Source organism: Sciurus vulgaris (assembly GCF_902686455.1).
Source record: "Sciurus vulgaris genome assembly, chromosome: 6".
Classification (NCBI taxonomy): domain Eukaryota; kingdom Metazoa; phylum Chordata; class Mammalia; order Rodentia; family Sciuridae; genus Sciurus; species Sciurus vulgaris.
The window spans coordinates 1826957-1849823 of NC_136466.1; the positions used below are offsets into that span (position 1 = coordinate 1826957).

At 53.0% G+C, this 22867-nt stretch overlaps 1 protein-coding gene across 1 annotated transcript; it reads right to left on the bottom strand.

The window, feature by feature from the left end:
• Nucleotides 1-1919: 1919 nt before the first annotated feature.
• Nucleotides 1920-18352, bottom strand: LOC306663326 (butyrophilin subfamily 1 member A1-like). The gene is made up of 7 exons (XM_079143735.1): nucleotides 18255-18352; nucleotides 16944-17104; nucleotides 10828-11175; nucleotides 7433-7907; nucleotides 7014-7051; nucleotides 5418-5534; nucleotides 1920-2826 (listed from the first exon to the last, which is right to left on the bottom strand). The coding sequence occupies exons 1-7, from the start codon at nucleotides 18344-18346 to the stop codon at nucleotides 2168-2170; spliced, it is 1890 nt and encodes a 629-aa protein (XP_078999861.1). The 5' UTR covers nucleotides 18347-18352; the 3' UTR covers nucleotides 1920-2167.
• Between the last annotated feature and the right edge of the window lie 4515 nt (nucleotides 18353-22867).

Below are 22867 nucleotides of genomic sequence, written 5' to 3' on the forward strand. Positions count from 1 at the left end.
TAATTGTTTAATAATATGTTTCTGCTATGTTGATATCTGTTACTATTTCATATAGAGAGGGAGAAGTATACATATACATATAGAAAGATAGATAGATGTTTGCCTCCAATTTCATCCAGAATATAAAAGGACACATCTTCTCCTTCCCCTTCCTATTTCTAGATGAGGTTTCCAACTATGAGAAGCCCAGGCTTCATTGCCTTTAAAATACGCTCTCATTTTTCTGAGCCTTCACTGTGAGGTGGATCTTGGCCTCTCCTTCCCACGGGGCTGTAAAGAGCACACCTCTGATGGAGGCATTGGTGTTCACAGTGCCCTGTGACTCAGTCCACAGACACTGCACCCTTCACTCTGCCTGAGACAACCATCCTCAGACTGTGTTAGGGAGAAAGCCTCGGGCACCACACCAGCCATGGTTTCCTGGTGCAGCTCAGGGGTTTGTACCTTGGTCAGAAGCCTCGTCTCTGGTTCAGTCCCCACACTGCAGTTTGCGGTGGGCTCAATGGGGCTGGAAAGCTCACTTCAAGGTTCTTGGTCCACATGGCTGAGCAGGAGACTCAGAGTCCCTGGCCCCTCCTCAGGGCCATGTGAGTGTCCCCCTGGCATGGTGCTGGCTTCCCAGAGATGAGTGCTGCTGGAGACCCAGTGGACCTGCCCTTGAGGAGGAACCTTGGATGTGCACACAGTCACCTCTACCACTAGGGGATCAGCCCTTACTGAAGGAAGGCAGCAGCACCTGGACATCAGGGCATGGACCACAGGAAGCAAGGACCATGAGCGGGGACCTTGGAGGACGGTCCCAGTTCTGGACCGCCAGGACCTCCAGGGAGCAGGTGCCGACTCTCCCCCGGGTTCAGATCATCACCCACCCTGCACCGGGGAGCACTCCCCTCTCCAACGCTCCCTCCTCCCCTCCAGGCGGCCCTCCCCCTGTGCACACCACCACCTGGGCTTTTCTTGGGCACAGGTTGGTCGCCTTCCAAGAACCCCACACATGGCCATGTGCAGTCTTCCCACACCCTGATTCTGTCACCCAGAACCGTGTCTCTGATAACCCCACATCTGGCTGAATGTGTCAGGGTTTCCCATTCCAAATGCCAAATTGTGATTCATCTTGAGAACGGATCATAATGGATTCACACATTGCCCACGTAGGAGGCATTCGTGTTGGTCCTGGTTTTTAGATATTGTTAATAAGGCTGCTGGAGGTTTTGGGACCACTTCTGTGTTCACATGCCTTCACTTCTCTGCACATGTACCTTGGCATGGAGATGCAGATCACAGGATGCTTCTCTGGTTACATTCATGGGAATCTGCCTCCAACCTTCCCTGGGTGCTGAGTGATTCCGCCCTCCAACCTGCAGTGTGTGAGAGTTCTGGTTTCTCTCTGACCTCCCTGGGGTCTTGCTACCACCTCAGCTAGTCTCTGTGTGACTCTTGGTTCACACTGAGCTTCATCTCCTGGACTGTGGAGGCAGGTGGCTTGGTGTGTTTCTCAGAGTCTCAGTTTATGCAGCTGCGTGACTTCAGGGGCCAGGGGCAGTCCTGAGACTGACACCACTGCTGTGGTGACCATGGCCTTTAACCTGCTTTTGGAAGTTCAGGTTGAACACTTATCATAGAATCTATAAAACGTGTAGAGACTCAGCCTAAGAGCAGCAGAGAGCCGGGCTTGGCTCCCTGGACCTCGCTGTGGTGGGGAACGGTGGCACAGGTCAACGTGCTGGACTTTAAATGAGAAGAGGACAGGGCTGGGGTGTCCATGCAGTGGGCAGTGCTGGAGCTCTTGAACAATGTGCCTGTGAGGACTATCAGCAAGGTGCACACAGGAGCATCCATCAAACCATCCTGTGTGGAGCTTTATACGTGGAATCATCGTCAGGTACACGTTGCTGGAAGAGGTAGCTGATGGTGTCAGGATCTTAACCACAGGGCTTAGAAGGATGGTGAAGTTTGCATTTCTTGATGACAAAGTGTGGGAAGGCTGGTGGTGATGGGCAGTGGAGCTGGCCCCACGACAGGACCACTCATAGTCCGCACAGCACTGGGAGCAGGCGGGGCCCTTGGAGGAGCCTCGCACCCCAGCCCTGCAGCATCCTGACTGGGGAATGGCCACTCTGCTCATGCTCCACAGGATGATTCCTGGGGAACGTGTCCCCACTGTGCTCTAGAGAGAATCAGAAGCACCTGGCCCCTGGAGAATGGTAAGTCCCCAGGAGTTTCCTGGGGTAGGAGGTCCAGGGTAGAAATACGGCCTGAGGGGCTTGGTGAACTTGCTTCTGAAAGTATAGAGAATGGCAGATGCCTTCACATCATAGAAGGTGATCAACCCTTTCTCATATTGCAAAAATACGCCCACGATCTCAGGGGGTACCTGAACATTAACAGCAAAGCGTGGCACAGAAAGGGCGTGGTATCTGCCATCCGTCATTGAAAGGGACCAGAAACCATTCTCAGGGAAGGTGTAGACATAAAGTAGTTTCCGCTTAACTGAATTCAAGCACAGCCCTATTTTCCACCTGTCCTGCCCTTTCACTTCAACCTCCCAGTAGTGACGGCCGCTCAAGAAGCTGTTCTGTCCCAGCACAAATGGCACAAGCGTGAATCGAGCAGGATTATCAGGAACCTCTAGCTTCATAGGCAGGGTTTGCACATGCTTCCCATCATACAACACAGCAAGGGACGGGTGAGCCGTGTCCTCATCCAGTGTGACGTCCTCTGCAGAGGAAAGGAGATCAGTTACTTGTGAGCAATAAGAAGAGACCCTTCGCCTTCTATGTGGAGTCAACGTAGGGAAGAGGAACAAGACCCATATGTTCACAGACCCTGTTCATAAACATGGAGACAAAATAAACACCCCTCTGCCAAAACCCTGGACACCTCCCACATGCAGATCTGAAAGTCCTTCCTGCAGGAAAGTACGGATTTCCCTTGCTACGTCAGAGCATCCAAGGCCTCCCCTGGTGGGAGCTGGATGGGGCATGGAAACCCCTTGGGAACGGTCTTTATCAATGTTCTGACTCAGAAGGTCTCCTGGTGTCAGCCCCAGGAACACCAGACCCTCCATGGACACAGAAAGCACACAGCAGATGGTTGAAGAAGGTCAAGGAGACGATCGTCCTGCTCAGCTCAGAGGCAGAAGCTCAGCAGTGTGTTCAGAGGGCAGGAAAGCCACCAGTGCAGCAGGAGGAGGGAGAGGAAGCAGGGCAGCTGGGAGGCACCCAGGAGGGCAGTGCAGGACCTTGCAGGCCCAGGAGGCCACTGCCAGCTGTGGTGTTTATGGAGCCGGGATGGGAAGAAAGCAGAGGGTTCAGATGAGGAAGGAGGACTCACAACTACCTAATGAGGCCTTCGTGGAAAGGGAGAAGAAGGTAGGGTAGCAGCCCAGTGGAGAGACTGGATTGACAGAGATGGTGTTCACTTCATTGTTAAGAGACTAAGGAGAAAGAAGGTGCGTGTTCCTGTTGGTGAGATGACCAGATGGACCGGGGGCATGGAGTTTGAAGGGAGGGGAGAGAGAAGAGGCCTAAGCCCACCCTTCTACATCGCTCTGGAGAGCCCTGTGGGGTGTGGGAGGAGGACGGGGCAGCTGCTCCTCACTGACCAGAGCCTGCCTATCAGGGTTGGAAGAGCCCCTGTGTGTGGGCCGCCCAGAGCCCCTGCCTGCACCTATGGCAGTCTGACCAGACCACCTCTCCCCAGAGGACTTGGTCTCCACCCACGTAGGTCCCGACATGCAGCATCTCAGGACTTTTTTGCCCACTTGTGCAGCCTGTAGACAATCTAGGAAGAACCTTTACTTTCACAAGACAATCACAGAGAGGTTAGAGGACAGGCATGAGGCCAGTCTTAGCCTCTTTCTTCTTGGTGCACCGACCTGCAAATCTTTGAGCTTCCTCCAGATCTGCAATGAGATGGACACATTCAGGGTTAGCTGGGTGACGGGGAGGGTGAGGCTGTGCAGTAATGGGGCGTCGAGGCCAAGGGGGACAGCACTTCACTTACCTGCCTCTCCCTGTGCACCTCTTTGCTCTGTAATCAATCATGGGGAGAGATCAATGTGTGGGGGACACACTGGCTGAATATCAAGCGCACACAGAAGAGAGACACAGAACTTACCAAGTTCTTCATGGAGTTTCTCTAAAGAAAGACAAAGAGGTGAGTGAAGATGAGCCTCTGAAATGCTAACAGTGTTCATCCTGGGCTTTGCTGTGCGATTTGAAGGGTTCCAGCGAACATGGGGGTCAGTTGCTGGACGCTGAATGAAACAGTATCTAGTCTTATATTCCCACACTGGACACGCCCCGCTCCTGAGACCCTGATGCTCTGAGGCTTTACAGTTTCCTTCCACGTCCTTCACAAGTCCACTGCTTCTCAGGGGCCACTGTGTGTCCTCAGTTTGCCTTCATGGCATCCTGAGGCCACTGCAGACTCTGTCCACTCAGCACACACTTATTGAGGATCCACACAGTGCAGCTGCTGCCTTCTGTGCTGGAAAACTCACCGGGAGCAAATAGGGTCGCTCCTCATCAGGGCCATTGACAGGCACCTGTCAGTTATACCTCAGTGGTAGGACCATGGACCACGGAGAACAAAGACCTCTGATTTGAAAAGTGATTTCATGCTTTGGCTGAATTACAAGTACAATGTACTTGAGCAACATGTTATTTCATTACAATGAGTCATAGAAAGAGAAGACACCTACTAATTGTAGCTACCCACACGACATTACTTTCAATATCATTGTGTATATACATCCTGCATGTATTAATCTCTTGACAAAAAAGACATACCAAGTAAAACTTGGTTATAGTATGCTTAAATTATTAAAAAATAATTTTTACTATTTGTCAAAAAGATGCACTCCTCCTCAGTGTCATTTAAAGATAAAACAGACTTTTTTTTTCACAAATATTATACATCATACCAGGTAGCAGTGGGTTTTGAAGACTGGATTTTTACCTTTTTTTGCAAAGGAAAGCCATTTAAACTTCTCAAGTGGCCCGGTCCTGTCCCAGGCACAGAGCTCCATGCACTGTGACCATGAGGGAAGCAAGGCTGCACTGAAAGGTCCCATGGCCCCTTTCTCACATAGCAGACCTCCATCGGGAGACTTACTGAGATGGGCCTGCAGAGTCGGGAGAGGACTCAATCCTTCCTGAGCAGGTGCTTCACCTGCTCAGCCTGGGCAGCACTGACTTTATTGACCTCATCAGGAAAACAAGGGTTCCCGGAAGACAAGATCAAGCAGAGTCCAAGATGAGGTCAAACCCCGGAACTGACCAGATGATCTCCTCCTCCTGGGGTTACTCCTTTGCAAGTGTAAATGTAAAGGATCCCAAGTCCATTCCCATCGTACCTTACAGCTACCCCAAGAGTCCACACCAAATGGAGTCATCCCCACTCCTTCCATTTACCTTTGGCTCTTCTGGCTCTCAGGAGGACAACACCAGTGACCATCAGACCAACAGCCAGGAGAACTTCAAACACAGCCAGCAACACTGTGGAGGGGCTGACCCTGGAGAAGAAGCCACCTGGAAAACAGGACCATGGCGCTGAGGTCCAGCCTGAGCAGGGGACCTGGCTGCGTGGAGGAGTCCTGCCTCCTCCCCAGGAGACATCACAGGCAGGCAGAGACGCCAAGCCTCACCAGCCTTCCCAGCACCCCTAGGACCTCCTCTTCCTGCCTCCTCCCAGCCTGGGAGACCCAGAACAGACGTCCACACTAGACAGCCGTCTGGACACGCTGAAGGTAGGAAAGTACTGCAGCAGACACCGTGTGCCCACCTCCAGAGGTCACCAGAGCCACAGGACCTGTGTGACACCAGAGCTCCTACAACAAGGCCCAGGTGCAGATGCCTAGCATACCCCCCTTCCACCTGCCCCCTCCCTCCTGAGACCTCAGTGCCTCCATCATGGGCCTGCTGTCCAGGTGTCCTCCACATCACGTGGCTGTGGCTGGAAGGCCAGGCTATGCCTGAGGTCACCTGGAGCTCTTCTCAGATGATGGCAGGAACTGTGAGGGGTCAGCTCCTGAACCACCACATCTCCTGGTCCAGGTCCCAGAGACGGGTTCCAGCTGGGCTGGAGGATGATGGAGGTCAGTAACAGAGGCTGTGAGGCCAGCGCCCCTCTGCAGAGTAATTCTCCTGAGCCTCACTGCTGACCTCTTCCTTCGGACACTTCAGTAACTGGCCAGGAAATTGCCACCTAGTGGAGCTGGTTGTCAGGTCATGAGTTACCGTTCAGCTGACCAGATGGCCCGCCACTCATGTGAAGAAGGCCCTTGGCCCATGTCGGGCCTCAGGTGGACCCCAAGGGCTTCCTGCCTCAGGTCCTGAGAGTTGCTGAGCTGCACTGTGCTCGGTCCCCTCTCTCTGAGTTTTCTCTACTCCTTTCTTCCCTGTCCAAGTCTAAGGAGGGGTCAGTTAAATTTACCTCTTAGAGCTTTGTATCTCCAAGGTTGACGATTAGGGAAAGAAAAGAAAAAGAATCCTCTATCCTCTGATTGTGTTCTTCACTTTTCAAATTCCCAACCTCATTCCAGGTCTCTCTTTCCTGCCATCTAGTACACAGAGGCCCTCACCACGAAAGAAGAGGAAAACGGGCCTGGTACTGCTGATGGCATCCTGCAGACTTTCCCTCATACGCCCACCATGCGCTCTGTACTTGGGAGCAAGTGTCTGCTGCGCAGTGGGGAGTGCAAGGCCTGAGAGAGCGCATCCCAGGGGCTCAGGCTCAACCTCAGAGGATGGACAGGCAATCCAGGGTCTCCAGGGGCAGGCAGAGGGATGCATGGTGCACATGGGGTCGGGTGGGCTTGCTGGAAAATGGGGCTCCTGGGTTAGGACTTGAGGGACCAGCGGGAAATGCCAATGGAGAGAAAATAGGAGGAGCATGGCCCCCAGTGCCCATGAAGCACTAGAGGGTGGGTATGTCCAGGGCTGACGTCGGGTACCAGCAAGTGGGAGGGAAAGGAAGGAAGGGTGGGGGCGAGGTGGGCAGAGAAGAACCTGAAAGCTCCTGCAGCACAGGATCCACTCTTCGCTGACTGGAAAGGGAGAGGGAGGTGTCGGGAACGTGGGAGCCACACAGTGTTCCCTGGACAGCCCCTCTGGCTATGTGGAGGGTGGACTGGGTATTAGATCCTCTCTTCCTGTGAATGGAATTGCATCATTAACCCTCATGACAACCTCATGAGGGACACTATAATTAACCTTTTGAGTCGATGGAAACTGGGCACAAAATGTCTCCATGGGCCAAGGTCACAGAAGTGCTGTGGTCAGCACTTTAGGTCATTTGCAGAGATGGGAGAAGTTCAATTGTTATGTGTGGACAAACCTGGGAAGTGGGATTGGGGAAGGTTCCCAGGGACGTTGACAGAGTCCTCTCCACCCTGCTTCCCTGGAACACTTGGCATATCCACTTCTACCATGGGAAATGATGACTTTGCTGACCCCACCAGGAGGACCCAGGAGGAAGTGGGTTCACATGAGGAGCTCTCCTCTCTGGAGTGACAAAGGCACCCACTGGACACTCAGCAGGGTCTGTGTCAGGTCCTCTGCTCATCTCTGCTCCTTGATCAGCGCTGGGACCTCTGGATGAGCAACTAGGAGGGAACTGACCTGCCATGGACACGGGGGCCTCCTTCTCCTCCTTGAGGACGGGGTTCCTGATGGAGCAAAACACGTGTCCTCTGGAGCTTTCCCCGACTGTGAGAGAGGACTCCACATGGAACAGGCCGTCTGCTTCTACTGTCTTCACCTTAGAGGCAGGTTCCAGGTGGAGTCCTCCAGGGCCACTCCACTGCACCTCTGGCTCCGGGTACCACCCTGGGGACATGCAGGTCAGCTTAATGCTCTCGCTGGGACCAGGTTCTACATGAATATGGGGAGCCTGACCTAGGGCTGGGGATGAGAGAGAGAGAGATGCATCAGGAGATCAGTGGCTCTGCTGCCCCCAGGCCAGTGGGCGAGGGCTTACTGGTCGACCTGCAGGAGCCTGAACTCTCCTGCTTGTGAACATGGAGAATGAAAGTACTGACTCCACAATCAGCTCTTGTTATGTAGTCCTGAGAAAGCACTGCGCTCTCTAATCCAGTGAGTGGCCACGTGGTCAGTCTCCATCTGGACCATGACCTTCCCTTTCCATGGAGCTCCCCACTCGTCCTCTTCTCATGCTCAGGACAGGGCGTGAAACCCCCCTCCATCCAGTGTGGCTGAGCTCTGAGGAGCACACGTGGACTAGAGCCTCCTGTGGCATCTGCCCCGACACCCTTCACCTCCTCTGCTCAGGCCTCCTGCACAAACCCTCCTGGGGCGTGTCCATGCCATCGGCAGAGCTGTGCGTGGGGATTCTCACTCGGCAGGTGGCTTGGGACTGGCATTGGTGTGTTACTTAGCAGGGGTTCAGCTGCAGCTGGGTGGCCACGTGCACAGGTAGCTGCCCTGCCTGGGCAGCACCGTTCTGAGGTAATGAACTTCTTAGCTGGGGAAGTGCCTGCCCAGCTGGGGACCACGTGTCCACCCCCTGTGCTAAGGAGAGGCCTTCAGATGCGATGGAAGTCTGACTGGAAATGTCATGTGCATGCTGCAGACAATGTCCTTCCCAGGAGGGAGAATGTCCTCCCCTGGCCTCTAGAGTTGACATTCAAGAATGTCTGTGAGTCTTGTACAGTTGATATAAAGATGTAAATGTTGTTTCTTGGGGTCTAAGGTCCAAGATGTTTCTACTGCACTTAAAGATGGAGTGAATCATAGAACTTGGACGTGTTGGCCATGTGTTGGTTTCCTGTTGAGGTGAGTGGCTCTTGTGCTTTGTGTCTGTTATATCTCCATGGTGCAAATTAAAGCTCAACAAGACTTTACCTTCTTTTAATTTCATTCTGTGTATGCAAATGTGTGTGTGTGTTCATGTGTGTTTGTGTAGAAAAACAAGTGCCTTTTTCCTTGCTCTGCTCTGGAGAATTCAGGGGTGGGTGGTGTGGGGGAAACCCCTCCTGAATGCATGCCATAAAAGGTAGATTCTACCAAGCATGTCATGAACCATTGTTGAAGTCTGCACACACTCAAGTGCAGGTGTGATCCCACAAGCCAATCCTCTACCTTCAAGGAGAGACGTGTGTACTTCCCAGGAATCTGGGTAAAGTGGACAGCAGTGTGAAGCTGTTGTCTGTTGGCTGGTAGAATCCCTCTGTGCCACAGCAGAAGCTTCTGGGTTTGGTCAAAGCCAGGAGTCCAGGGAAAGGAAGGACATTTATCTTTGGAGAAACAGGAGTACCAGCTGTCTCTGAAGTACAAAGCCACTTATGAGCTTTTGCCGAGTTACAAGGAGGTTTGGTGTCCCTCTAGAAGCAAAGGACCAGGGCAGTTATGCCCCATGCGGAATTTATCTAGAAGAAACCTCAGCACAGTGAAACCCTTCTCTGCCCATAAGGTGAGTCTAACCCACTGCATGAGCCCAGTGGGGGTCACTGGCAGCTCTGGCAGAAGCTGGGCCATGGCCTTCTGCAGGTAGATCTAGATTGCAAATGAGTGGCATTGACTAAGGCCACTAAGGATCACAGGGCCAATGAAAGGATGGAGACTTCCTACAGACCCAGAGAGGGCATCACTGTCCTCTCTGAGGGTCTGCAGACCTTTGTTTCTGGCTGGCAGAGACCTCAGCACACATTCTAGTTTAAACTAGACAGCAAGTCGCTTTCAGTAGATGCCTATGATCTGTGAAGAATCAAAGAGGGAGCACCACTGACTTTGCAGTGTAGGTTGTAAGAGTTGCCTGGTGACCTTCAAGCAGACTGTGATGCCAGGGAACAGTGGTGAATGCCTGTAACCCCAGCAGCTAGGGAAGCTCACAAGTTCAAACCCAGACTCGGCCACTTAGCGAGGGCTAAGTAAATTGGAGAGGTCGAAGCAACGTAGAGAGACCATATATCTAAATACAATATAAAAAGGGGCTGAGGATGTGGCTCAGTGACTAAGCATCCCTGGGCTCAATCAGCAGTATGAAAAAAAAAAATCCTGAGATGGAAAAGTCTCTTCTCCTTATTAGCAATGGCTTCAGGGTCATCTCAGAGTGGCAGACACAGGTCACAGAGACATGGAGGGAGACTTTCCTCCTCTGCAAGGGTACCACGTTAGTATTTCTCTACTCCTTCTGGTGAACCAGACTGGTTTCTCCTAAGGTCCATGTCAGGGAAGAGACCAAGAAACTCATTCAGGAGCTCAGCACAAGGCCCCGTGACATGCTGACGGAGACCGATTCAGGCTCTTATGTCTTAACTGGAGACCTTCCTCACTCTTTCGCCCCTCAGTACAGGATTGGGGGCCACTGTCTGCAGGAGAGGGATGTAAGGCACTAACTCATGTCGTGACGTGAACAGATAGGGGTCTATAAAGGAGTGTGCAACACCATGTCCAACTGCAAAGTGGACGTCTGTGTGCCTGGGAATGGGTTCAGACAGTCAGGCTTGCTGGTGGGCTGCTCAGACCCTTCAGCACCCCAAGCTGCCTCTGAGTTTTGGAAAGGAGAATGACATCTTCAGTCCAAGAGATTTTTTCTGGGACATTTCAGGGTCAGGGCACAATGTACTCCCTGCTCACCTGCCCTTCTGCAACCACGCTGACCAAGAAAAGCGAGGAGAGTAGATTTCCACTGAGCCATGGTGCAGTCAGGAAGGATTGTGTGGGTGAAGTTCAGCTGGAGCATTCTGAAGGTCCTCTCCATGATTGTGAACCCTCAGCCACCTCTGTCCACACCCACGTTAAAGAGCTGGTAAGGAAAAACTACAGCACACATTGTCTCAGAGTGTGGGTGCCAGAGGCTCACCTGTGACTATCACATGGAACTGTGCTTCTCTGTACTCTGTGGGGCTTGCGAATGAACACCTGTAGTCCCCTCCATCTGAAGGGTGGATGGGCCGGAGCCTCAGGGCCACCTGCCCCTGGCTGATGTTCCCTTTCAGGAACTGGGTCCTCCCGTGGTACTCCTGTCGCTGCTGCTCCACGTGGTCCTGGCCATTCCTATAGTCATGCACCAGGCCTGGTTGATGATTGTGATACCATGTCACCTCCATGTGCTGAGCATCCATGGCTGGCCTCAGGTGGCAGGAGAACACCGCCTCTTCCCCCACCTCACCGATGACTGGAGATCTTGGTCCTAGCACATGGAACTGTCCTGGAAGTGACAGAGGGAAGGACAGAGTCATTCCTCAGTCTGGGCCAGGTTGTGACTGAGGAGAGAAGCTGACCAGCTGCATTAGCCTCCTGAGCTGGGAATGGTTCATCAGCAGACCTAAAACCGGGAGGCACTGTTAGAACACGAGGCAAGAGGGACTCAGGCTGTGGCCGCCTCAGTGAATCCTGCAGAGGGTCACCTGAGCTCTTCCAGGTGCCGAGGGTCAAGTAAGTTCAGGTAACCCATGTGATTTCCCTAAGAAGGCGATGTGTTGCTGAGATTCTCCTGATTGTAGCCATGAGGGAATCAGCCAGGGAGCGATTCAGCTACTCCACCAATTATACATGACTAGTGGAGGAAGAGCGAGAAGTATTCTAATGAGCGCACAAGGTCTGTGTGCTTAAAACCCTGAAATACTGTAGCCATGTAGCAAAATATCAAAGCCTTACGAATAACTGCTGTCAGGAAGTGCACTGGTAGAACATCTTCCCAGGTCATGGATCCGTGTGTGGGCTCACACATTCCAGCTCCTGTGCTGGGGCAGCCCATGTCCCCTCAGCCCAGAGCTGGACAGAGCAGCACCAGGTGGAGGGAGGGAGGGCTGCTGGCCCTGGACCCACCTCCAGCTGTGAGCTGCTCCAGGCCATGTGCCCCTCAGAGAGGGTCCAAGACCACAGCCTGGGAAGGTGCAGCCGGGCCTGAGAGAGGGAGGCTGGGATGCTTCCCAGAGCTGAGAGGCCCCCGAGTAGCAGGAACTGTGAGCCCTGGACCCACACGCAGGGGCAGCATGGCCAGTTCACCTGCATTTCAGAACTGTGAGCAATGATGAGGAAATTAGGAAGCAAAAGTCAAAGGAACAGTATCCCCTAGGTGCACAGCTGTAATCCCAGTGGCTCCTGAGCCTGAGACAGGGGGATCACAAGTTCAAAGCCATCCTCAGCAAAATGATGCCCTAAGCAACTCAGTGAATCTCTGTCTCTGAATAAAAGGCAAATATGGCTGGGGATGTGGCTCAGTGGTCCAGTGCCTGAGTTCAATTCCTGTTATCCCCTTTTAAAAAAGGGGCAGTATCCCATTTTACGGACTGAAAGGCTAGATTAATAGTTTTAAAAGCCCCTCCTGCCCACTGAGACCAACACGAGAACTGCTGTTCTGGAGTAACCAATGTGCCCACCATTCAGGATGGCACCCTGTGTTCTCAACACTGAAGTGTGTAGATGTGAGCTCTCTCCACACAAGGACCACAGCCTGCAGCAAGGCAGTTGCTAACTAAGTGGACGTGACCTTTCACAATGTGTGTGATGTTCCGCACACTGTACAGGACTAAGCACAGGACAAAGATTTAAGTTGATTTAAAATAAATTTTTTAAATGTACACTGGTTAATTCTCAAAATATAGACCAAAGAACATTCCTACAAGTCCTTGTGCAAATGCACAGCTCACAAGGAGTGTGCACTCTCCAGCAGGCAGAGTAAACACAGGTCCTGGTTTCCACTGACCTCAGTTCTCTCCTGAGCAGCACATTAGGGTCCTGTCACGGGAACAGGCACACATCAACACAGCAGAACATGGAGCCCAGAAGGCAGCCCACACCTGTGCTGTGGTCTAAATTCAACAAGGGTGCCAAGAATATGCACCATGGAACATCAGCCAGATCATTAAACAGCACTGAGTGAGCTGGATATCCTCAGGAAGAAGAATGAAATCTGACCCCATGCATGCCATGCACAAAAATTAACTGCACTGGATTAGAGCAATAATCAGAAAACCCCAAAATGTTAATTCTTTTAAGAAAGTGAAATGCTTTGCCTGGAATCGATGTTGCCAATAATTTTTGAACATGATATAAAAAGGAAACGGAATCCAAGCAAAAGTGAAGCAGTGGGGACCATCAAAGCAACCAGCTCACACAGCAGACAGCAATCAACAGGCCAAAGACAGCCTGGAGGAGGACGCAAGTGTGCCTGCACAGATGTGCAAGAGGCCAAAACTCAGGAGGTGGGCAGCAAGACGTGAGCTGGACAACATGACCAGTAGGACCCACAGGAGGTCACCAGCTGACATTTCTCCAAGGAGCAGACTCTAATGCTGAGCCACCACAGGAAGGGATGCCATCAGTCATTGGCAAAAGCCACTGCAGCCTGCAGCAGATGCCCCTCACTCCCAGTGCGATGGCTTTTGTGGGAGGAGCAGAAGTGTCAGCCAGGATGTGGAGGAAGGCAGCCCTGCACCCTGTGCTGGAATGTGCTGGAGCAGCCCCTGGAAACAGAGAAACCACAGGATCCACAACCTCACCCCTCAGTGTGCACTCCCTTCCAGGAAAAGGGGGTCACCAGCACAAAGACAGGAGAAGAAGGCTGGGCCAGGGAGTGGAGGAAGGGAGCCCCTGCACCCTGCTGTGGAGATGCCAGTTAGCCTGGCCAGTGTGGAGAGGAGCGTGCAGGTCCTCAAAATGCATAAAATTGAATTATAGGAGGAGGATACATAAACAGTGAAATATGATCACCAGGCATGGAGGCCCACACCTGTATTCCCAGAGGCTGTGGAAGCTGAGGCAAGAGGGTTTCCAGCTCAAGACCATTGTGGGTAATTGATGAAGAATTTCTAGCCTTAAAAAGAAATTTCTGGGGTGTAGCACAGTGGTGGGGTGTCCCTGGGTTCAATGCCTAAGACTGGAAACACCTTGGTTTCATTTAGTTCCTTAAATTAAATAAATATCAGAAGTTTTGGACAGGTCTGTGCCTTGGTGTCCTGTTCACAAGGCAGCTAGCATTTTTTAAAGTCCTGCTGAGCAGAGTGAGTTGTTTAACCAGTAATAAACAGCAGAGCAAATACTCAGGTGTTACATCACATGAGCACAAAGTTAGGCAACTGAAGGTCATGTTTCCTTGGTCCAGTCTCTCTTAGTCACCAGAACCCAGGGCTCTGAACTCCTGGACCCTGCCTTGTTCTTACTGACATGCAGCCTCTGCATCCCTTCCAAAGGCCCAGGAGACCGTGTAGGAGGCATTCTGGAAACCTGCCTAGGAAATATTCAGTAGTGGCCAGTAGGCCATCTGGTGTCCATACCAATGGGCCTAATCTTGGAGACAGGCTTGATGTACTATTTCAGAGATGCCTGTGGCAGACCACTGAAGCTCCGACTCTCCAGAGTGACAGCACTGTCTTTGCTCACTTCTTTTGGGCCCTCTGACCACCCTGGGGATTGTGCTAATAGGGCTCCTGGCTGGCCCTGGACAGGTGAGGGTGGGTTTTTACAGCTCAGGACCTAGCCTTGGGACATGATGGCTGGACCTACAGGCCAATCCCAGTCTCTAGGGACAAGAGAAGCCTGGACACTGAGCTCCACCTCCAATGGACAATGACTGGTTCAGCCAGGGGTCTGCGATGAGCTTTCATAAACACTGAAACAGCCATGCCAGCAAACCTCCACATGGTGAACACAGCAAGGTACTGCCAGGGTACCCCCAGGGTGCCGAGGGAGGGCCTGGGAGTTCTGGACCCCACCCACCTTGCCCTGTAGACCTCATGCATTTGAGTCCCCACATCGTATGCTGCATGATGAACCTGCACTATAAACATCATGTTTTTCTGAGTTCTGAGCTATTCTAGAGGGTCATCAACCCTGAAGGTGATCACAAGATCCCCTACAACTGTGGTCAGGACAGAAAAGTGCAGATGGCACCTGCTGTGGGTGGTTTTGTGAGCTGAGACCTTAGACTGTGGTTCCAGCATCTCCAGGTAGGTGCTGTCAGACCTGAGCCTAGTCACAGCACACAGAGCTGGTGCTGGAGAAATGCAGAACTGGTGGGTCAGAAAAAGACTTACACGTGACATGGCAGCCAATTTAAAAATAAGGGAACTTTTGTACCAGTCACTATGACCTTCCAGTATCAACTCACCATTGAAAGGAAATGCTAACTATTTATCCACAGGATCTGATCAACATGAAATGAAAACAAATTTTGAAAGACTGATAAATGCTTCCAAAAAGGTCATAAGTATAAATTGTTCCTGTTGATGTTTTGAGGTGTAATGCCAAAATTCAAAGCATTACTCATGGTGTTTTCCTTAGGTGATATCATTTGGCTGTTTAGAAGTGTTTCAGATTCTGGTATCTTTGGATTATGGAATATTGACTTCAACTATAACATTTGAGTATTTCAGACCTGAAAGCCATGAATTGGAAATGCTTCCTCAACCAAAATGCTCTGACTTCTGAAAATTTTGAGGGTCATCTGTGCATTTTTTCAAAAAAATGGGAATTTCAGAGCATTGTGGAGTTGTGATTTCAAGTCAGTGTGGTGCAGCTGTGAGTAGGTTGACATAGAAGTTCCAGAAGCTGAACAGGCAGAGTGAAGAGCTGAGCTAAGGGACAGAAGGACATTGAAATGACCAGGACATGGCAGGACTTGCTCATGCTGACACAGGAGACCCTCCTACAGGGACGCAGCCTGACTAGAGGCCTGTGGTGAGCCTGCTCAGCCTCCCCAGGAAGGTCCTTCACTGAGGACCTCGCATGCCTCACCTCTTTATGAGGCACAAACACTGCCACCAGGGCAGAGGACAGAGATCAAGGACAGCTGCCAGGTGGCAGGACCTCAGCAGATGCAGCCCAGTGAGGAACATTTCCCCAGAAGAGGTCAGAAGTCCTACATCTGCTTTGCATGGTGACAGAAGACCTCAGACACAAGCTGACCCTTCAGGTGCCCTGGGGGAGGACAGAGGAGCCAGAGCAGCCACTGAGACCTCCTGGTGTCCTTACTCCTGCTGGCTCACCTCAGACCCAATCCAGCCCTCATGCTGGTCACGGATCAGAGCAAAGGACTCCAGAGCATCACAAAGCTCAGGAGGAACTCGAAGAAGGAAGGTTTCCACCGAGGTGACCAGTTCCTCCTGCAAGGTGCCAGGTGCCTTCCTGGGATCTTGAGAGATGATGACTTCTGAGGTGGGGGCTGCACATGGTCTAGTCCTAAACATCTCTCTGTCCTGTTTTGGAAACTATATTTGCTTGTTTTCTTCTCCATCAGGACAGCGTTCATGAAGTAAATATGAATTTCTCTTACATGCATTGATATTAGTCTTTACAGTTGGTAGTTTTCATTTAACACACACTTCTGTCTGTAAGCTCCTGTGTCCTCACTTGGATCAATTACCTTATTGGAGGTGAGCCTTACTCTCACACATCTCTGCTTTGCCTGAAGACACTTGTTAAACCCTCGAACTTCACGACACACCCAGCTCCTGTGTCAGAGCCGCACACAATGCAGCTGGACACCCTGGCCTCCCCCCTTCCCAGCCAGGCCACACACCACAGGGAGGAACCAGAAATGAAATCTAAGAGAGGAGGAACCTAGAGACCCTGACCAGGACCTGCGTTGGGTGGGGGCACCAGGGTCCTGGGGTCCCAGAGCTCTAAGCCCAGGTTTGTCATTGGACAGCCAGGGTCCCCAGGAGGCACCTGCACACGAGCCTCAGCATTAGAGACAGTGCAAACAAAACTGAGCAGAATTAATCACCAAAGCCCACCTAAGACACAGCTTCTGCAGCACCTCCATTATCCAGCTTCGGGTGCCTGGATCCTCTTATCCTCACAAAGGACAGAGAAAAGCTCAGGAATCAGCAGGCGCCAGAGCACAGACTGGAGTGAGAAGCACCTGGGCTTCAGCCTCAGCAAAGGGCAGAGCTGGGCTCAGGGCGTTGTGAGGAGGGGGCCCTGGGCCAGGCCCCAGGGAAAGGAAGGAACAGCTGTGCCTGTGTCACTCACCTGTGCCTGGCCAGGGAAGCAGGAGGCAGAGCAGAAGGGTCCTGAGGCTCCTGCTCCAGGGCTGCATCCTGAGGGTCTCAGTCCCAGGGGCTGTCCTGCCACACGTCCTTCCTGACACCAGGTGAACAGACTCCTGGGCAGAAAGCTGGCCTCCTGGACACCTGCATGTGGGAAGCAGAAGCAGGAAGTAAGTGGACTCTTCCTCACCTGCTCTGTATGAAGGGCAGCTGAGAAGAAGAAGTGTGAGGCCGGCTCTTGGTCACCTGGGAAGCCAGCGCCTCAGGGCAGGGAACCTTCTGGCCCAGGACTGCTTTCTGTTTTAGCTTCCGCTTCCAGTTTTCTGAGTCAGAATTGAAAACTGCATTTCCTCTTGCCTGGGAGGTGAGCACTTTATGTGACTCTCATGTCTTCCCATCATGGTTGGGACGGCCAACCTGAAGCCACATCAGGAAACTCTGATTAGAAGCCAGAAGAGGACAGAGTGAGACGGCGCCCCCTGCTGGTGGCCATGTGGGAAGTGCTTTCCTGCTCCTGCCACAGAGGGATTGCCAACATGGAACCCTGTGGAAGGAAGGCTAAGGGTGACGGTCAGCTTTCACTGACCACAAACCCTGTGGAGGAGAGACAACGGAGGTCCAGGTAAACTCTCCTACATTGGTCATCCTGGATGCTTAACTCGCAGAGCCCAGAGCTTAGGGTCAAGGCCAAGGGGACTGCTTGAGTGAGAGATGGAGCTGCTGACCCTCTGGGAGGAAGAGTGGACGTGAGCAGTGGAGAGGCTGCATGGGGAGGCTGAGGCCCAGAGCCCACTGGAAAGGCTGCTCGCTGTGGGGTCCGTTCTCCTGACAGTGAGAGCAGCAGGAGGGCAGCAGGGTCAGAGGCACAGGGCCCAGTGGGACGAAGGGCTGACCCAGCAGGAGGAGCAGGACTTCCTGGGGCACAGGGAGCAGCCCTGCACCCTGAGCAGGAGGCAGCTGGGCAAGCCTGGGGAAGGGTGGAGACTCGGAGTCACACAGGGACATGGGCCCCTTTTACTATGGCTGGACTTACAGGAAGACAGGCGGACGTGATGGTGGCAACAGAGAGACCTAAGGATGCAGCAGGAGCCAAAGCAAACCCACAGGGAGTCCAGCACTGCGCTGATGAGTGGAACAGAGCCTGTGTTCTTCTCTAACTGCCCCAGAAACCCAGGGTTCCCGAGGACCAAGACGGTCCTGGTCCCAGAACATTGAGGTCAAGCAAGAAGGAGATTCTTTGTTTTATGGTGAGACAACCCTGAGCCTGGGAGGTGGAAGCAGAAGTGTTACTTACAGCGTGAAGAAGAGCAGGCTGCCAGGCAGGGCCAGTGGGGGAGTCCTCCCAGGGCCAGGGGACAGGCCGGTCTCTGGGGGCAGCTGATGCATGGGCAGTGTCCTTGGACTGGCCTCTTTGCACAGTGTGGTTTGGCTGTTGTGAATAATGTCCTGGGATCCAGGGCACAGAGCTGCCCTTCCTGTTGTGGTTCTGGCTCAAGGTGATAGACCAGTACATGGCCCCTAAGTGGGATCTTGTCAAGAAGGGCTTGCAGTGTGGTCATAATGGCCTCTTCCAGATGGGGCAGCCATGGGCCACTAGCAAGTCTCCAGGTGGTGCAGATGGCAGACTCTGCTCCTCCATGTTTTGACACTGGTTTAGCAGGTGCTATTTCTCAGGCCCCTGTCTGCTGAGCAGTGTTGAAGGGTGATCCCTGTGTTTTCTGATGCACATGCAGCCTCTGGGCTGACGTGGGGCTCCTGCTCTGACCTGCCGCTGCCCTCTCATTGGCCGAGTAGCCCGGGGCCTTTGACCTGACCATGGTAATCGAGAAGGTCCACCAGTGAGATTTCCAGCTGTCGCTGTGGGGGAGCTAGGGCGGAGAGTGCACCCAGGCCTTCCTCAGCGTGGTGGCAGGACGGCTGATGTGCATGGTGGGGCCCCCGATCCAAACCCATGGAAGACCCACCAGTAACGGTAGTCAGACTGGACTGACCATCGTGGAATTCCCCTGAGCTGCAGCCTTTTGCTGCCTTGGTCTTCCCCCGTCCGGGTTATTTTCCAGATTGGGTTGAGGGTGGTAGACGGGTCTCGTTATTACAGGATAGGCGTTACTTTCTGTGTCATCTTGAGATTTTCTGTAAGTTGGAGCTTTCCATTTTCTGTCATGGTGGGCTACCCTGTCTGCAGAAATGACCCTGGAAAACTGATTTTACTTCCATGGAAGGGTCACTGGGAGAGGACAGATAAGGGACCCACCACTTATACCCAGGTAATCAAGAGGGCTCTCTGGGTGATGGAAGTGCAGCCTATATGGTCCCCAAGTCAGATGGCCAGGGACAGAGCCCTCAGGACAATCTGTGGTTAATGAGACCCAGAGGTTAGGAGCCCATGAGCTGACCTCCTGATGCGTGGCAGACTCAAACATGCCATCAGAGGGGCATGTGTTTGAGGGTCCAAGTAGATAAGAGGGAGTATTGTGGACTGTGAGGGAAGGGTGAGGTCAAACCAGCCAGGTGAGGTCAAACCAGCTGGGTGAGGTCAAACCAGCCAGGTGAGGTCAAACCAGCCCCTTGGTCCCTTGGTCACTTTCTGCCTTAAGTGGATGTTTTGGGAACACCTTAGTTAAGCTGCTGGCTGAGACTTAGCATGGAAAAGAAAGCACCTGAGAGACTTCTTCAACAGGTCAGCACTGTGCATTCGGAAAAGTGAAATGTGTGTCCTTTTCAGGAACGTCCACAAGTCTGAAGCAGGAGGGTGTCTGGCAGAGTCCTGTGCTCACCGTGGTATATGCAGAGGCGTGCACCATGCTGACTCCTATTTGGGGGTCTGAGGCAAGAGATTCCCCGTGTGCATCACCTGACGTGGCGATGCTCCACAGTTTAAATACATGTGTCAACAAGGCCAATTGTTGGTCAGGGCCTCCAGGTTAGAAGGTCTGCCTGAAGGGCGGCTACTTGTGCTGGCCTCCGGACGGCGTCTTCATCAAGACGTCCTGGCTGAGGGATGGAGAGCATCGAGATGGCACTGTGCTCCATCATTGGTGACAGTGGCAGCATGCTCAGGCAGCCCATGGCAGATCACGCCTTGATAACAGCCCATCTACACCAAGGTGCTTCCAGGTAGCCCCAGGTCCAGGTAGAGGGGGCCCGGGCACTGTGGTGCCTCACAGGTAACTAGGGGCAAGTGTGGACATCGACTCCTGCAGGTAGCGCACGTCAGGGGATTGATTTCCATCCCACCTGTGCGGAGGCATCTGGGGAGCCACGTGAGCTTGCAAGGCTACTTTTATGGTGGACCACCAAGCATGGCTAGTATTTAGGGTCAGAAGCTTACAGCCTGTTCCTCTCCTTGCAGAAAAGCTGAGCATGTGGCCAGAAATTTTTGCTAATGATATAAGCATAGAGTCAAGGAAGTCAGGTTTTTGTTTTTTTCTATCAGAAACGCTGTCGACAGTTTTGGTCATCGTGAGCAGTCCAGGGACAAGGGCGGGAAGAAGAAGGGGTTACCCAAGCCCCTGCGGTGAAGGGGCTCCGAGGGCACTGGAGCAGCATCTCCCAGTCCTACTCAGACCATGTCCACCCTCCAGAGAATCTGGACCCCTGACATGCGCAGCTTTGCCTGGGTGAGATCCGGTAACATGTGTAAGTGAGGAGTGTGCTGTCTCCAGAACACAGGGTCAGCCGAAAGACGCTGGGCTTGTGGTGCTCATGAGGGTGTCCAGCAGATTCCCTCCAGGAGGGTGCCTCAGAGTGACGGCACCCCTGTGCTCCTGGCGCAAGGTGGGTGGAGGGACATTCTGTAGGGCGTGGTGTCTCAGAGGTGGGGATGCTGTGGCTGAGAGCCCCTTGGGACAGCGCTGAACACACTGAATCAGCCAAGTCCACCACAGTGAAGTGTTCACCAGCTGCTGGTGGAGCTCAGCATTATAACAATATGGAGTAAGAATTCTCTTCAGTTCCAGGGACAAACAGAGCTCTCAGATGCAGATGCAGGGAGAATAAGCCCTGTTCATTAATCAGGCCCTGGGTACACATTGTGATCTTTCAAGTCCCCGTTTCATTTTACAATGGGTCACTTCGTTATAACTGGACTCTGCTTTGTGAACCTAATTTTTAAGTGCCGAAATCCTAATCTAATTTAAACATCCTTACGGAGCTAGACCACCTAAGTCTATGGTGGGATGTTCCGGGCAATGGGCTTAAAGAATATGGGAAATTCATGCAAGGCCATGACTAAACCTAGGCCTGCTCCCCACCATTATTTCTCTAAGGTTATAGGACCCACCCCGTTTGTGTGTGTGAGATCTGAAGGCCCCCCTGTACTTTGGCCTCTGGTCTTCATCCAATCGTGAAGCTTTGTCGGCTGGTTCAGCCAGCAACTGTCATGTTGACCAGCACCCCAGGTGTCCAGGCAAAAAGACAATCGTGACCGTTTTATCTTTCTTTTGTGTAAGTTCTTTCATCACATTTTAGAATCCCACGGGGTCAACTCATAGAACTCTAACTGCCCTGTGTATGGGTGATGTACCTCGTGGGTTTTCCTCCCTGGGCAGGGCTGAAGTCCACGCTGCAGTTTCCGTCTCTGGTGCTCGTCGTGTGGACGCTCTGGGTGGTTAGGGAAGGAGTCGGGAGCTGGCCTCATCATAGGCAAGCGCCTCTCCTCCCAGGGTCTCCCAGTCCCCCCCAGGGACTGGGGTTTGCGAAGGCCTCTCCTGGGGCAGCACAGGGAGCCCATGGCCTGCCTGTCCGAGTTACCAGTCCCTGCACTAGGTGAGGCAGGGCAGCCCTCTCTGAGGTCCGGGCACTCTGGTGAGGTCATCATATTGCCAAGCAACGGCATAATCTGGGGAGCGAGTGCAATGCAGGATGTGATCTTCCTCTCCTTGCTCCAGAGAGGTCTCCATGGTGCCACCTGGACACTCCTGAGACTCTGGGAAGGGTCAGGCCCATAGGATCCGGGCTCATACCAGGAAAGGTAACAGGAAAGAGCTCATTCTCACTCAGGCAACCACAGAGACTAGGGATCCTAGGTACCTGCTGTGGGGAAGGCCAGCCCACACCCTCCTCCACTGGAGTAGCTTGAAACACGCAGAGAAGCCAGGTTTCTACTCCTCATAACAATAACACTGACGGGAAGAGGGTGTGCCCTACACACATACAACGATATTCCTTGTCAATAGCACTGAACTTGGGAAATTGGAAACAAAAGCTGGAAGCTCTGGAACATGCTCCGTGACACACGGGCTGTATGTAGGGATAGCACGGGGCCAGCCCACACTGCAAGGTGCAGCCCAGTGTCCTGTCCTAACACTGGACCCCACCTGTCTGGAGTCCACCCTGGAGCGCAGCCAGTGAGCCAGGCAGGTGTGAAGACTCAGGGAATCCTGGGTAAGGGGAGCACTGGGAGTCACTGGCAAACTCAAGAAGCAGCTCAGCAACAGGCGTGGGTCTGTCCCCAGGGCACTGGCAGGGCCTGGCACTGATCAGGAAGCCACAGCAGACCCCCGGAGGCTACCCAGGAGCAGAGGTCACGGCCCCAGCCACACCACCAACTGCCCCTTTGGATAAAGATACTTCAGATGGTGGGCCACACCCAGATGGCCCTGGGAGGGTTGAAGGGCAGAACTGTGATTGACAGCTTTGTGGCAGAAGGTGGCCAGGAGGCCATGGGGGTTGCTCCTGGGTTCTGGAAAGAGGCAGCTGGAGCTGTGGCAGGTGGATTATGCCCCAGCACACAAGGCGGGTTCAGCTGAGACTGCTAATGTAGTTTCCTGGGCTCCAGGCCAGAAGGCTGTCCCTGGTCATCTGCTGCCTGACCCTGGGTGATTAGAGCCAGTGCAGTGGCCAGGAGGGCGAGGGCCAGGTGGGAACAGTGGTTGTGGTAAAGGACTCAAGGAGGGGAACCGACAG